The 16886-nt window shown below is 40.0% G+C and overlaps 1 protein-coding gene across 1 annotated transcript; it reads left to right on the top strand.

Moving 5' to 3' along the window:
* The first annotated feature begins 335 nt into the window (after window positions 1-335).
* On the top strand, window positions 336-14725 carry LOC148034547 (coatomer subunit beta'-1-like). Its single transcript, XM_087679484.1, has 24 exons — window positions 336-533; window positions 2174-2194; window positions 2308-2369; window positions 2467-2521; window positions 2602-2638; window positions 2757-3082; window positions 3165-3296; window positions 3383-3531; window positions 8133-8201; window positions 8295-8442; window positions 8691-8756; window positions 8902-9090; window positions 9574-9714; window positions 9970-10044; window positions 10199-10375; window positions 10472-10563; window positions 10676-10792; window positions 11953-12067; window positions 12261-12332; window positions 12880-13076; window positions 13369-13462; window positions 13577-13683; window positions 13778-13907; window positions 13995-14725. The coding sequence occupies exons 1-24, from the start codon at window positions 531-533 to the stop codon at window positions 14139-14141; spliced, it is 2721 nt and encodes a 906-aa protein (XP_087535610.1). The 5' UTR covers window positions 336-530; the 3' UTR covers window positions 14142-14725.
* The last annotated feature ends 2161 nt before the right edge of the window (window positions 14726-16886 follow it).

Raw genomic sequence — 16886 nt, 5'->3', positions numbered from 1 at the left:
CATATCTCTACACCTTAACCATTGTCGCACAATATCAATTTCCCCCCTTTGTTTATGTAGCTCCCTCCTTATATGTCGCCCTCAAGCACTCCTCATAATAGTGCCCCCACATCTCTAAATGTCGCAGGCTCAACCAAATTTGCTCCTGGACAACATAAAATTGAGTTGGCTGATATATGGTGCGGGGTCCTCTTACCCAAATGATAACTTAGTGAGCAAGTGAGAGGAATAATAATAATAAATCTAGTAAACTGTAAACAAGTAGTAAGAAGGCTTAATGCGTTCAATAACCTGAGTCCTGACCGGCCTTTAACCAGACCACACGGTTTACTGCATGTGTTTTCGGGGCCTTCTTCGCCAAAAGCATCATCATATCACCAAAAAAAGGGAACTAGCTCGAGCTCGAGCTCGCCATAGCCGGAACGCACACATATTAGATCCACCGGGATCTACACCTGGATCTGCTGTTGGAGCTCGCAGGACTGGCGCTCGTTGCCTCCACCTGAGCGCTCCTCCCTACTCTCTTCACAATGGTACATTCTGATCGCCCTCTTTGCGGTTCTCAACCTTCTTTCATTTCCTTAGACATTCTATTTGTTGGAGTAGCTCCTCCGATCAAGCGTTGGTCGGCTGTGCGTTTCCCTGAATGTTGTTTGTCTCCGTCTCATTGTCTCAATAAACCCTAGACGGGGATGCATTTTGCAACATCAATCCGCATGGTTGTCGTTTTGAGTGGTAAAATCCTTATTTGGTGGATTCGCCTAGAAATGGTTGGCGAGCTCGATCATCTGCTGTGATTATGCAAGCCGTTTGCGAGGGATGGTAAAGGATCTGCAAGAGTGCTGTAATTAACTGATCTGATTGGCTGTTAGCCTGTGATCAGATATGAGATATATATTTCCGGGCAATCGCATAATTAGGCTGGAGTCATGTGCTTAGATTCTACTCCAATGGTGGATCACATCAAAATTGAAGACCTTCGTGATTTTGCCTATATTGGAAGGGCACAACTCGCCAGAATGCAATTCTATGTAGCATTGTTTCCCACTTCCTCCTGCTTTCTTTGTGTGAAAAACTAATAATTCTCCTAGTGAATAACAGCTATATCTTTAACACATTGATCAGCAGATCCAAAAGTAGGAGACCTGGTAAGACGTGTTAAACTATGTGAATAAGCTTCAGTAAAATTACAAGGCTCCTGATGTACGGCAACAAGGCTAGCTCAATAGTATTTGCAGGGTCTTTTTGGCCAGCTATAGCATGTTGTGTTCTAAAAATGAGCATCAGCTAATTATTTTGGGACCATCTGTTGGGCAATTATAGGCAGGCAGAAAAGGGAGAATCTTTCCTTTCCATCATTACCATCATCACCATCAGCAATCTCAATCAAAAGTTTATATCATCCTCAGAAAGGGGTTTTTGACATGGATTGCAATCCTCTGAATATTTTGATGCCTGATGAGTTTAAGTCTCTAGGAATCATGCACTTGATATGACTTCCATTTTTCTTAAGCTGGCAAGGTATGAAAGTATAAGCAATTGTGGTATTGCAAGGTGAGGTGCGAAGGTGTAACGATCATGAGTAGTTATCATGTTACAAGACTGTCTACAAATCTTTCTTCTGTCATGTGGTGTCGATTTCAATATATCGAGACATATCCTGCAGACATATAGATGCAAGAAACCCTATTTTAATTTGCCTATGTGAACCGGCAACGTGGAGGATATGAAGATGACTGAAATATACTGCTATCGACTTTTTGTGGCATAAGTTGACAACTTTCCCCCTATGAAAGGATCCCATGTTGCTCTTTTGTAGACCACAGGTTCAGTTGACAATAACAAAGCCTTAAGCTTGTAGGTATCCCATGTTAATACGGTAAATTTGCATCTCTTTTCATCACATTAACAAGTATGACAGTTTTTGTCATCACTTATACCCCTGTAGCAACTGAAACATGCCTGTTCGGCTTAGGAAGTTTCTCCTTGAATGTTTAATTTTACTCATTATTATTATGATGTTCTGTCCCATGGCTTGATCCAAACTGGTTCAATTGATAAGAGTGCTTGAAAGGTTTTTCACTTGTGGCATCTAGAAAAATTTCCAGAACGTGTGTGTTAAAACATGTCTACTAAGTGATCTGACCAACTTTTGGTTGTTTTATGGCCGCAGCCTTCAAGATTGGAGATTAAGGTAGTTGCTTTTACCCTTTTGTCATTGTGTTTTTATTCTGCAAAGCCTTTTAGCTAAAAGCGAGACATACAAAAAATTCTCTCTCATATTCGTTTGAATTTTGTTTTTCACAGCGTAAATTTGCACAGAGATCGGATCGAGTGAAGTCCGTAGACCTACACCCGACAGAACCATGGTACCCTGCCTCTTTGGATTAATTATTTTGGAAGTTGTCTTCACTAAGCTGTCTTCTTGAGTTGATCTCTAACATGAGAAAACATTTACGTGGACAGGATACTTGCAAGTTTATACACTGGGAGTGTTTATATCTGGAACCACCAGTCCCAGGTGATTAAGCTCTTCATGAATTTAGCTTACAAAATTTATCTGTGTTTGAAGGTGCTCATGTGTTTAGTTGCATGCTGCAGAGCCTTGTCAAATCATTCGAAGTGACAGAACTCCCAGGTGACTGTTTCTATTGGATGTGTGTGGTTAGGGTTGGCCACAATAATCTCAACTTTCCAGCGAGGTCTCATTAACAGCTGCGTAGCATCTAATACTATTATGGTTTTCGGGTTTACAGTGAGATCAGCGAAGTTTATTCCTCGTAAACAATGGATCGTGGCTGGAGCAGATGATATGAATATTCGAGTCTACAACTATAACACAATGGATAAGGTCAAGACCTTTGAAGCTCACACCGACTACATTAGGTGTGTGGCTGTGCATCCCACCTTGCCATATGTCCTGTCATCTTCTGATGACATGTTGATCAAACTTTGGGACTGGGATAAGGGGTGGACATGCACTCAGATCTTTGAAGGCCATTCACATTATGTGATGCAAGTTGCCTTCAATCCCAAAGACACAAATACATTTGCGAGTGCCTCTCTTGATCGAACTATCAAGGTAAATTTGTTACTTTGTGGTGGCTCAGTACATAAGGACAACAGGAGATCCACGATGTTAATGTGCTTTCTTGCCCTGGTAGATTTGGAATTTGGGATCCCCTGAGCCAAACTTCACTTTGGAAGCTCACATGAAAGGTGTAAATTGTGTCGACTATTTTACTGGAGGTGACCGACCTTATTTGATAACTGGTTCAGATGATCACACAGCTAAGGTGCTTCATAGTTGCCTCATTCTTTTTAATGTAATAGTATTGAAGGTAGCCTTAACTTGTCATTATTGTTACTTCTTTTTGACCAGGTATGGGACTACCAAACAAAGAGCTGTGTACAGACTCTTGAGGGGCATACACATAATGTCTCAGCTGTATGCTTCCACCCTGAGCTTCCTATTATTATTACTGGTTCAGAGGATGGCACAGTACGCATCTGGCATGCAACTACATACAGGTGAATTGTTTTCCTGCACACTGTTCCATTTCATGATTCTCCTTAACTCTATGGTCCAATTATCTCATACTTATGAAAGTAGTTCTTTTCTTTTTGATGTTTGTTTTGGGTAGTAAATTGTAAGATCACAGTTATGGATCATATGTCCTTGCTTCATTGTGTCAAGTGTGTGTTTGCTATGTGAACATCTTGCGGCATGGTGATTTTGACGTACAAAGTTGTACAAGAGTCAATATAGTGCAAGATTTACAACTTTACTGAAAGGTGATATGTGAAGTAAGGACCAATATTTTGCAGATGGTATTAAGTAATTGAGTGGGTACCTTATTGTTGCTACACTATTCTTGCAAAACTTGAAAAACAACTATAACCAAAAGACCCACCCCATACACCAACATATGCTGATGGCTATGTGGTTCCTATGTACTCAGATGCCAATGCACGAATTTATAACTTGTGTGGCTTAATTATTCACAATTAGATACAACTAATCTGGTAGGAATAGGAGCCTTTTTGGGAGAGGACAACTTCACTACATAGATTCTTCATTCATGATGTCAATGTGCTGCTTTCTGTGACACAGATATTTTAGTTAGTGTAAATGGTTTCTATTTAAGCTTTTCATTTGGGATGAAAAGGGCAGATATGCTACTGTTTGATGTGGATAACAGTCTTGTGTGCATATACATGGGACAGTGACTGGTTCATGGGTATACTCGGTCCTAGCTTGTGGCTTAATGGGGATTAATTTATTGTCTTGTTCTTTGCTCTTTGTTGTGTTATAGTTCTAAATGTTTTATCTCATTTGCTTAATCAAAATATCGACACTTTGCATCGCTTGAAGGGATATCATTCTGAATATCTGTAACTACAAATGGAGATTGTTCTTGTGTAAAGGCCTGGATCCAGGGTTGTGTGGATTCTTGCATCAGCTTTTGGGTTTGATTGCTGATTATATAATCATCAATGTGACAAGGAAGAACTTATTGCTTTTTTAATTAGCTAGTCTCTCTGGTGAAAGAATATGTGAGCACAGAATGATTTCATTCAGCCATAGTCTCATATAGATCCAAGGCTCAGGCCCATTTTTCTTCTGTTTGGTATGCTAGTGGGCTTTTTGTCTGCACATCAAGCTTGGGTTATCTGGAGTGTGGCTACCTGGGAAACTTAGAAAATAACACCTTAGATGAAAACGACAAATCCTTATGAAGAAAGTAACATCATATTATATGTTATTTTGATGACATTGTAAAATCATTTGGGCATTGCAAAATGACTCTCTTTTGACAAAGTTGAAAGCTTGCCATGGATTGAGTATTCTTGTTCATATCTTTGTATGGACTATACTAGTATCCAATGCTTGGGACACATTTGCCCCTCATAGGTATGGCTAACCCTTTTGAGGGAGACAACTATGAGTTGATGGTGGCTGCAAAGTGGGCCTCACATGCGCAAGTGCCAATATAGTCAAGAATTTCAAACTTGTAGCAATAAGACCCCAGGGCCCATGGGATATGGAGAGGTTGGTGATGTTCCAGCTTTTGGTTCTTGAAGGAGAGTCTCCATATGATTCAAGGACTCATGTGTTTTCAGTTTAGTCAGCTGCAACAAGCTGCATTGGTGTCCATAGTAGGTGGTTGACTGTTGCTTACAATGTGTGTCATCATATGTGGAGACTTTGAGTGACAGTATACTTCAGCAGGTATAGTTGTTCAGTACCTATTGGTAGCAAGCCCCACTTTTGCAGGTTAAAGGGCGTCATATCTAGTAGTTGCTCAGTTCTTCTGATGACAAAGATAATCACTGGGCCTTTGTTGAGGATGCATTTGACCAGCTGGCATTTTCTTGGCTTTGTGTTGCCAAGGGCTAGATTAGCTATGTGTAGCATACAAGAGCTGTCCAGAGTATAGGGTGCTTTAGGAATCATGTTGCAATATTAGTCATGTGTAGGATAGAAGAGTTGTCAAGAATGTAAGGTGGTTTACGAATTGTGTCACCACATGTCAAGGATCAACATACCAATCTTGTATTATAGAATAAGATGGTTTTTGGGATTTGGTTCTTAGAAATGTTAAATGGAACCCTTGGTAAAAGTTATTTCATAAGGCCAAGGACGTCAGGAGGTTAAGAACCCCTATTAATAGGACCCCTATCATCAGTTGTAGGAATCTCACTCTTGAGTGCTATTGGATCAGGATGCTGGTTTTTGAAATCCGAGGCTGGAGCATGCTCCTTGCTCAGGCTTGTTGGATTATGAGGTGCAGTGATTGGACCAAGGAGTATCCATTTATATGCATTGATGTGTTATCGCTTGCTTAATTTGCTTTTCGTTTTTGATGTATGGACACTGCTCGCTTAGGGTTTTTGTGGATGATGCATTAAGGTGGGTGTGTGACTAGAGCAGTTCTGTTGTTGCACTTGCAGACTATCCACTTGTATTTTGCTTCTGATATTTCGCAAAAGTGAGTTTTAAGATGCATCAAAGTGCAACTGAAAATGTGCTCTTTTGATTTGAAACATTTCTGGACTCTCAATGTGCTAGACCTCATGCCTCAGACGCCAGGAGTATGTATCTGTATTTGGTTTTGGATCCACATGTTGTGAGACCCATGCCAAAGTAAAAGTTGGAAAGTAAGGAGCGCAGAGACAAAATAGAGTAATGCTGGAAACATTTTTTTCAAAGGGCCCAGGCTGATAACATATCTTTTCCAGGGCTAATGTTTGCATCAGAATCATCATGGACTTGCTCTCATCCTGCCCTTTCTGTCATCATGCCAGCCTTCTGCAAGCCTTGTATTTCATAGGGGAGCTGTACAAGAGCCATCCATGAATTGCACCTTCATCCATAGTGTTTCCCAGGCTTTGCATTCTGGAATTGAGGCTATTCCTAGCTTCTTTTACTGTGGTCATCTGATTAGTTGTCTTTAGGCTGTTCATCTTCATGATTGGTCTCTTTCCTGCCTTCGTTCTATGTGGTCAAGGTGATGTAAATTTTCCTTAGAGGAGAACCTCTGCAATTGATGGTTTCTGTTTTCTTTGTTTTCATTGTTCGAGGAATCTGGTAGTGATTGCCAAGTATCTTATAATGAAGGTGCCTAGGAATAACCTGCAGTGGTGGGACCTATCCCACCTTACTGCTGTAGGCTATTCCTAGGTTCTTTTACTGTAATGATCTGATGTGTTGCCTTTAGGTCGTTTGTCTTCATCATTGGTGTGTTTTCTTGCCTTCATCTTTGGTTTCTGGGATTGAGACTCTGTGGTTAAGGTGACGTAAGCCTTCCTTAGAGGAGAAACTCTGCATTATATGGTTTTTGTTTTCTTTGATTTCATTGGTCGAGGAATCTGCAAGTGATTGCCAAGTATCTTCTATAGAAGGAGCCTATGAATAACATGCAGCCTGTAGGGGTGGGACCTATCCTATCTTACTGCTTTTCTATGTCCAAAGCTTTTTCTGCTCAGTAACTGTGATTAAGCTTATCAAATTGCAACCTTTTTCCAAGATATAGACTGTCTAGACTTTACTTCCCAAGGAAGCTGGTAGTGCATTTGTGGTTGTGAATAGTGCAGTGTAGTGGCGCACAAAATTTTGCACTTTTCATAGCCTTTTGGCACATGGGTTTTAAGGTAACCATACTTGTATGGTGGTGGAGATAGGAATTTTCTAGCTTTGGCCAGAAACATATTACTATCTTGTTGGTTATAGCCATTCTATATCCTTGTTGTAAGGGTCTTCAGAAGGATTCTCAGTTTTGAATTACCTCAGTTTTCAAGTAACTAAAATAAGACAATGTGCTTACAGAATCTAAGTTAAGGTAATAAAGCTTGCTCCCAAGTAAACTTTCACCAGACATTTTTGTCATGTAAATACTGACTCCAATTCACCAAAGAGCACTTCGATTTCTGACTTGCCTGTTGTAGCCATCATACTAAAGAATTCCAACGGTAAGATGTGACAAATTGCCAATCCTCTTTTTTGGAACTGTTCTGGTTGTGCTAGTACTTTATCTCGTTTTGTTGTGTCATGTAACGTTCATGCTCCTGCTGCAAACCTGGTGTCCATTGTTATTTTGGTGTTTGTCAGGGGAAATGAGGCTAAAGTGGGGATGTATTTTTTGTTTTTTGTTTTTTTCCAAACAATGTTGTAAATTAACTGTAGGGGGCAGGAAGGGGCATCCATTGGCAGCAGTTGATAGCGTTGCATCATGACTTGTTCATACTAGTGGCCATAACACTGCTGTCCTTGGATTCAACATCTTCTGCACAAGAATGTCTCACTTTGTAACGGGGTTTGGACACAGTTTTCTCAAGTCGTTTTTACTCTACAATTAAGATTTCACCTTGTGTTGAAATCCATTTTGTCAGTTCTGGTCAAACGTGAGGACCCAAATGTGCTTTTTAGTCTGAATGTTTCCAATTGCTCCCTATTCAAAAGGTGATTCTAGGTCATGTCAGTCATGGTCTGTTGGTTCTTGTTTCTTTAGTCTGAATAGAGCTGTCTGGGGCAGTTTACAAGGTTACATACTTCAGAAAATTTTAGGCTGTAAGGTTGCTTGGATTTTTCGAGTGTGCTAAATCTGTTTTGTTGTTTATCTTGGTTACAGGCTGGAAAATACCCTGAATTATGGTCTTGAACGTGTTTGGACCATCGGCTATTTGAAAGGCTCTAACAGGTTTAAATCTGTGCCGTTTGATAGCTTACTAATTTCATTTGCACAAACAGGTACAGAAACCATTGATAGGTTTGCCATTTCTTGGTGATTCAGGATTGCCATTGGATATGATGAAGGCACAATAATGATCAAGATAGGTAGAGAGGAGCCGGTAGCAAGCATGGACAACAGTGGAAAAATAATCTGGGCAAAGCACAATGAAATTCAAACTGTAAATATCAAATCGGTTGGTGCAGAAGAGGTATGGACATACTGTATGCTAGAAGAGCAATATAATATGTGTTCTTCATAGAAGAATCAACCATACATCACTTTCTTCAAACTGTGTATTTTATTTCACCATAGAAGAAGAATACAACTCCTGTCCCGGTCCAGGAAATAAGAACCATTTCCAGAGAGCCGTGCTGTTTATGCAGAATTTGCAAAGTTCGCTCACGACAGTAAATTAGGTGTCCCTTCATCTGAGCAGATTTAGACTGTGTTTTGCAGGTAGCAGATGGAGAGAGATTACCTCTGGCTGTGAAGGAGCTTGGAAGTTGTGACCTTTATCCACAAGTGTGTGCTTTATCATTTGCATTTATAAGCTGTCTTCCTAATGTATCAAATTCAAGCCAACTCTCTTATGTGGTTACTGTGCTCGAGCTTTGTTCTATTTTGAGCACCATGTTGATAGAACTTGGTATCATGCAATCTTTTACAGAGTTTGAAGCATAATCCAAATGGGAGGTTTGTGGTAGTCTGCGGAGATGGGGAGTACATTATTTACACTGCGCTTGCATGGAGAAACCGATCATTTGGTTCTGCTCTAGAGTTTGTGTGGTCTGTGGATGGTGAGTATGCAGTGCGGGAAAGTACTTCCAAGATCAAAATTTTCAGCAAGTCATTTCAGGTATTGTGGAAAAGGTTTCATAATGCAATAATATGGTGTATTAGATGCCTGCAGATATGTTCACCCCCTTTCAAGTATGACCGGTCATACACTCTTATCTCTTGAAGATCTTATGTAATATGCATTAGACCCTAATCTAAAACAATGAAAGTTGATTGTCAAGTTAATGATTCTTTACATTCAGTTGCTTTACAGGTTGTCATTTATCTCTGCTTTAATGTGTGCTGTTCTACAAGTTTTATGGCTTTATGAGTAGAATCGATATCTTGTCTTTGCAAATCTCTAGACCTTTTTACTGCCTTTCTGTTAGTTTTTATGTTTATGGGATAAAAAGGGCCAGTGCTTGCATAATGTGGATAGAAATACGTGGGCATCAGCTTGTGATGACACTTAAATCTACCTTGAATTGATTGAAAGAGGATTTATTAAAGTGAAGTTGTCTGAGGAGGTAAAGGTTTAAGGATTCTTTCCTTTTGTCTGTAGGAAAGAAAAAGTATCAGGCCCACATTTTCTGCAGAAGGTATCTACGGAGGAGCTCTGCTTGCTGTTCGCTCAAATGAGTTTGTATGCTTCTATGATTGGGCAGAATGTCGGGTGATTCGACGGATAGATGTCACTGTGAAGGTGTGTTTCATCTGGAACGTTCTTCACAGGATAGGCTGAAATTGTAATGACGTGGTGATGAAATAGTGCTGCATTTATATGGTTTTATGATTCATTGTACTTATTAACCAATGGGATAACTGCTGAGAGTGTGAAGCAATATTTAGCAAGGATCTAGGCCTTCAGAGGTGACAAGAAGCTCTAGTTCGATGAAGTGTGGCAGAGAAACTCTATTTTGCTCTGATTGAAGATCCTTTATTTGGGATGTCACTGCAGGATATCTATTGGGCTGACAGTGGGGATTTGGTTACAATCTCCAGTGACAATTGTTTTTACATTCTGAAGTACAATGTACGTTAAGTGTAGTGTTCTGTTTCCTTTATCAGATTTGAAGTTTCAGTCAAAACAGTTATTGTGAAATATGTTGCAAATGCATCTAGATAGATGCTGTGCCTGATTGGACATTTGGTATGTTTGGTTCAAATGCATCTTATCATTATCACAGAGAGATGCAGTTGCAGCATTTTTAGAGGCAGGCAAGCCTATGGATGAGCAAGGAGTGGAGGATGCTTTTGAGCTTCTACATGAAATTCCAGAGCGAGTTCGAACGGGTATATGGGTTGGTGATTGTTTCATATACAACAACTCAGCATGGCGTCTGAATTACTGTGTTGGGGGGGAGGTGAGAACCGAAAAAACAGCGTGTTTTAATATATGAACTTGGTTTTCTTGTTGTACTTTTTGGGCTTGAAATATCTGTTTATTTATGCAATTGCAGGTCACCACTATGTACCACTTGGATCGGCCCATGTATTTGCTTGGGTATCTTGCCAGTCAGAGTAGAGTCTACCTAATTGACAAGGAGTTTAAGTGAGTATTTACTCTGTCCTTTCCTTCACACCAACACCAACTATTGGGATCATTTTATTTTACTTTAAATAGTAACAACTACTTGGCTATTGCCGCTTGTTTGATGTTGCAGCATTATGAGTTATACTTTGTTGCTGAGTCTGATTGAGTACAAGACACTTGTTATGAGAGGCGACATGGAGAGAGCTGAAGAAGTGTTGCCTACAATACCAAAAGAACAGTATAACAGGTGACGGTTACTGCGATGAGGCTTTTACATGCATGCCTGATGTGTTTTTTTTTTTTGGGGTGGGGTTTGGAAGCTTTATCTAACCACCTCCTGACTGCTTGCTCATAAAGTTTTGTGTACAGAATTTAGTAAACAAGACCTGTCTGTTTTTAGTCTAATATTAACCTGTTTGTCACTCCCATAATGGTCACTGGCTTACCAAGGCCACCAAAATAGGCAGGTAGGATGACCAAGTGTTGGTGTTGCTGTTGGATGGCCAATTCACCAGATCAGGTGGCAAATGCAGATAGTGCACTTGCTTTTTCGTAAAACAGACAGAGCAATTGCACAGTTAGCCTAGGTGGCAGCATTGCCTCTTTAGCCAAGCCAGGTCAATATATGTAAATCTCCATATGACGTGCACTCAAGACCTATTTAAGAATACCCTTGTCTATGAATTTTTCCTAAATAAAAACACCCGTTTTCTACTCACATCTGTAAATAAACCTTTATATGGCACCCTTTTGTATCTAAAAATGTGTAAAAATGGTAATTTGAAAATCGTTTTTTTTTGAATTCATGGCTTATGCATACATATTTATGAGTGACCCTCCGAGGAAAGATTAGTCCCTGATAAATTCCTAAGATTGCAAATGATTGTTATGTCTGATTTTTCTTTGGTATTTAGGGATTGCTATGATAAATGAAAGGTTATGAAAAGGAGGGTAAGTAATGATAGGTTTTATATTTTAATTCTTCATGACTCCCTACGACTTGACAGCCTGCAGACCTTGATGGAGCCTGCCTCATCCGCTTTAGGTCTTTCTCTTTTCAGCTTTCTCATAGTCACTGTTTTCAGTCTACAGTATTGCAGCTGTACAACAGTACCATGTTCAATTGCTTTGTTCTATTCGGTATTTGGAGTAAAGGTTTGAAGGTTGTTTGTCACCTGACTTGGAGGTTTTTATCATGGAAAATGTCATGCATCCAGGCTAAGAGGCTGTCATGTACCTGTTCATGTCCAAGGACCAACTTACTAGTGCTTGGAGATGCTAAAAATCAGCCCGTGTTACTGTTTTGTTTAAGACATGGTTGTGTTGCATGCGAATTGGACTAAAGAAGGCCTTTGTCATAACTACTACACATGCCAGTTCTGAATGTTTGCACTAATCTTACTGCAGTGTTGCTCGATTCCTTGAGTCACGTAACATGTTAGAAGAAGCCCTTGCGATTGTGACAGATCCTGATTACAAGTTTGACCTTGCAGTTCAGCTTGGAAGATTAGAAGTTGCTAAGGTCAGTTTCAATATTAATGCCAACCACCTCCGAAAGGTGGTGTTGGCATTATGTGAAAGCACTTTTGCATCAATTGAAATTAGTTGATAAAACTGCTTTCAGATGCTGCTGTTGTTTTGATAAAAAGTTGTGCTGTCCAAAATGTTGTTTTTGCCGATTTTCTGTATGTATGAACTGTGGCCTATAATTACAGGCCATTGCAGAGGAGTCTCAAAGCGAGTCCAAATGGAAGCAGCTTGGAGAGTTGGCAATGTCTGCTGGAAAGGTATGCAGTGTGCTGTCTGTCCTACTAAATGCTAGCATTCCAGAATCATGGGGAAATAGGTGAGCTAGTTCTTTGAAGAAGCCTGTTTTGCAAAGTGAGAGTTTAATCAGGTCTATTGCTACTTGATTCTGGAACTAGACTAGAGTGCACGAAAGGAGATGTCTAGTTTTATCAGCCTGCTGAATGCTAGAACAAGTCATTCAGGAAGTGGAGTTTTGAACTTCAGTACTTACTACTTTCATGGAAATCTAAAAGAGTTTTGACTTTGTCATCAATTTTGAAATCATGGAAATGTTTGTAAGCTAATTTTTATCAATGCTGATATGAGGAGTAGGGATATTGACTGCTATATTTGATATGATCTAAGGGGTGTTGTATACTACAAGCTGTTTTCTCATTCTATATTTGAAACTCTTGCTTTTACTTGTAGTTTCATGTTTCTCTTTGGGTCTGGGGGAGTGGACTAAAGTATTTGAAAGTTTTGTTGGCCAACTCAATGCTGTTGCTTTTGCTCTGTGGTGTTGACCAGAAAACTTGTATTTTGCAGCTGGATGTTGCCGAAGAGTGCTTGACACGTGCAGAAGATCTAAGTGGATTGTTGTTGCTGTATTCGTCTCTTGGAAATTCCTCAGGAATGAAAAAGTTGGCCGCTTTGGCCAGGAAAAATGGGAAAAATAATGTTGCCTTTGTTTGCCTTTTTATGCTTGGACAGCTGGAGGATTGTATACAACTCCTTGTGGAAAGGTGAGTTTTCGTGTTCTCAGTTTTCACGGAAAGGAACCTTTCAAACAAACTGAAGTCTGCCAGATTCAAGGTTCTTTATGACATTTAGAAAATAGAAGTAGGTGGATAAATTAAGGTAACGGTTGAATGTGAAGATATGTCACTTGAAAAATTTCAGTTCAAAATGTCGCTGATTGCTTGCAAGTTGACAGGAACAGTAGCTAGAAGTCAATGTTTGAGAAACATTACTGCTGCTACCTTCTTTACTCCAAAGACTCATCCAAATTTGATGTCTTTTTAAACTGCTATCCAGTAACCGCATCCCTGAAGCTGCCTTCATGGCTAGAGCATATTTACCCAGTAAGGTCTCAGAAATCGTCAAACTTTGGCGCAATGATCTCAAGAAGGTCTGTGGAAAAAGGAAACAACATCAAATGTGTAGCTTTATGTGCTTTTCTTGTACTAATGGTTAAACAAAAGCATTGTAGTGATGTTTAAACACGAGTTATGCGACATGCCAGATCAATCAGAAGGCCGCTGAATCTTTGGCGGATCCAGAAGAATATCCAAATCTTTTTCCAGACTGGCATTGGGCATTGGAGGCGGAATCTCACATGAAACCTCTCAGGTTCTACATATGTATCTGTTGTGTCTTTTTTGCATGAAATTACTTGGTTCCTTAACTAGTGAGTAACACATTCTGTGGGTTTGGATCTTGACAGAGAAAATCTTCTTCCAGCAAGTGAATATGTGAATCATGCTGGTAATGTGAAAGTTGACCTAGTTAGTGAATTGAAGGCCCTGCATATGAATGGAGAGGCACCTGCCGAGAACGGGGATTCTCTTCATGAGGTCTGGAGATGATGGTTTCAATGTGTGCTAGTTTTGATAGATCTTGTTCTCTTCCCTTTTAGTGACATGTTTCTTTTGTTATGGAAGGTTGAGGTTGCAGAAGACTTTGTTCAAGAGGATGGTGGTGAAGTGCTAGTCAATGGCCATGAATACGAAGAGCCTTCTGCAGAGAGTGAGGTCCTTGTCAATGGGGGCGATGAAACAGAGGAATGGGGTGTAGACAATGAGGAGTGAGCAAAATGGTTTAAGCATGTGTCACACTCTGAGATGGTTTCTTGGCAGACTGCCAGTGAGATGTGGGCAATAGCATTTGTCATCTGTGGATTTTTCATGTCCGTCTCTATTGAAAGATTATGGGGGCTGTGTAAAGCTTCCTGGCAGATTTCCGGAATTCCACCGTTGAAGTTGAGTAAGGAGGGCCAGTTTTCCTAGCTATTGCAATTCAATGCAACATCTCCGATCAAGTCTGCTTGTTGCCCATTACAAGCTTCTTATGGATGTGAAGTATGAGGCTTAGGCAGTTAATTTTTTTCATGAATGCTCTCTGATCAAACATAGTTTAGCTCAAAGGGAAGTAGTATTGGAAACCCTCGACATGTAAATGAACCGTGCTGACCAATACATGGGATATCTAGGGTCCTGGAAATTTCTGCCTCCATTTTCCCTGAAGTAGGCATACTTCTGTATCCAGTGTCCTTTTATCATTTGGTGGGAGTCAAGATTGATCAGCCTGGTGCCAATGGAATGAACCATACAAGCTCTTTTTTACTATGGACTGTATAATTTCTTGCAAATCAGAGATTGTTTCATCAACAAAATTACAGGTTCCATTAAAACATTTTTGCATGTTTAAGGGTTTTCTACGAAAGGGGTTAACAAGCTAGCAAAAGCATGCCTTGTCGATTCTCTCTGTGAATGCAATCCTGGGGAGACAGACTTCTTAAATGATGGTCTTCGGTACACGTTGCATGTACAGGAGTTTGTGGGAATCTTGTCATTCATTCATGCTCTTCAATGTCCATGAGCATGCTAATACTTATCTTGTGTCTTGTTAGTTTGCATTACGGTGCGAAGATGGAATCGTTCATTAATGCTCCTTGTTAGTCTGCATATGATGCAGAAATTTAATCATTTGTTCATACTTGTTGGTGTCCATGAGTGTTGTATGCAAACTACTGCTCACTGTGGGCAATCTTGTAAGAGTTTTCTGAATGTATCCTCCTCACTGTTGTTCAGTTGTTTTTGAGACGGGTCACCAGTCCTGTCTCAAGTGATGTGATCCCAGCTGTATAAGACTCCTGATAAACAAATGTGCGAGTTGCGAGCCAAGTGATTTTGAAAGGACGTGTTCACTGTGGACTATCTTGTAGGGTTTTCTGATTGTATCCACCTCATTGTTCAGTTGTTTTTGAGACGGGCTTAGTATTGGCTACCAGTTCTGTCTCAAGTGATGTGATCCCAGATGTATTAGACTCCTAATAAATAAGTGTGTAAGTTGCGAGTCTAGATGATTAATAAGGGACACTCAAACTTTTGCTTGCCTGTTAACACTCTTGTTATTATGTCTTGTGTAGCAGCAGTTACTTATGCACTGTTTGATGGACTTGGATTTGGAACTGAGGCTTGATTTGGAATGGCACTCGATGGATTCTCTTTTTTGTGTGATTGTCTCATATCATGAATCTCTGGGTTGTGGTTTCTTATATCAGTCGCAGTGCACTTGTCTTTTCTTGCCATTCTTATTTCCATGCGTTGAAATTGGATATTATGGCACATCCATTTATTTCAGTAGGTATATGCAAGGACAACAAAGTGCTTGCTCTTATTATTACTCCGCATGAATGGTCATTGCCCCAAGACTGTTTGGCTTCTGAATATAAGGAGAATAACAAATGAAGTAGCTTCTAGGGATGTAATTTTGAACCCCCAGAGGAAAATGAGGAATTAAGTAGGTTCTAGGGATCCAAGACTTTGACAACTAAGAACCTGTGTGTCCTACACAGCCTACCAAAGGCACCTTCCTTAATTAGGAGCTAGTCAACTTCCCTTATGAAATAGGTAGATATCTCCTTGACATCTTGGATCTCTCTTTAGTGTCTGCACTATAAGAATGATTTGCATGGCATTGCCATTGTCCTTGCATGACAAAAGAAAGTGTTTTGAAATGTGGGCAAATTAGAAAATGGAATAGGGGCATCTTGAACTTGTCTAACCACGCCTTTCTTACTAAGTGAACCGGTCGCCCTCAGGTGTTCAGAGAAGGGATTTTTGGACTTTCATAATCTTTTAAAGCTAGTTACTATTGCTATTGAGCTTATATGAGGAAGACAAAATAACATTGTGCAATCAAGAGTGTCAATGTTGGTGATGCCATAGCACATTGTTGTCATGTGATACTTGTGACATAGAAGTCATGATGTGTGGCCTTTGAGGTAGCATTGTCCTTTAATCTAGTCAATTAGTGTATTTTGATTTGATATAGCTCTATCATGTTATGTTGGACATTGCAAACTTTGCTGGAAGAAAGGGATGCCTTGCTAGAAATAGAAAGGGATCATAGTAGTAGGGGAAAACCATTCACACCCTTACAAATTGTGGGAAATTTGGAGGGGGAATGTCAACTTGTTTCACAAAAGGAAAATGTGCACACTTTTCTCGTGAATCTTGAGAAAGAGGAGAGAGACTTGAAGGTTTGGGAAGAGGAAAAAGGGCTTACCTATGTCAGGTGTTCCTGTGCTATTAGTCTCCCCTCTTTAGAGATGCGTGCATCGATGCTAACCAACTCTAGAAGAAAAAAGGTCTAGATGGTATCATGGAATATTACTAGCAAGGAAGTATTAAAGTAATCAAAATGTTTCAAGGGATTTGATGTGGCCAACTTACTCCAGCATAGCTCAAAGTATGACCAAGTGAAATTGGCAAGATGAAAGAAGCTAGAAAAGAGTGCAAATGAGTAATTTATTGAGGTGTCGCATCCAT

The sequence above is a fragment of the Lygodium microphyllum genome, chromosome 6 (assembly GCF_053477565.2).
Source record: "Lygodium microphyllum isolate KBCC chromosome 6, Lygodium_microphyllum_v1.1.10, whole genome shotgun sequence".
Lineage (NCBI taxonomy): Eukaryota > Viridiplantae > Streptophyta > Polypodiopsida > Schizaeales > Lygodiaceae > Lygodium > Lygodium microphyllum.
Note: the sequence above shows the minus strand (reverse complement) of the source record. Positions and strands in the feature narration are given on the sequence as shown.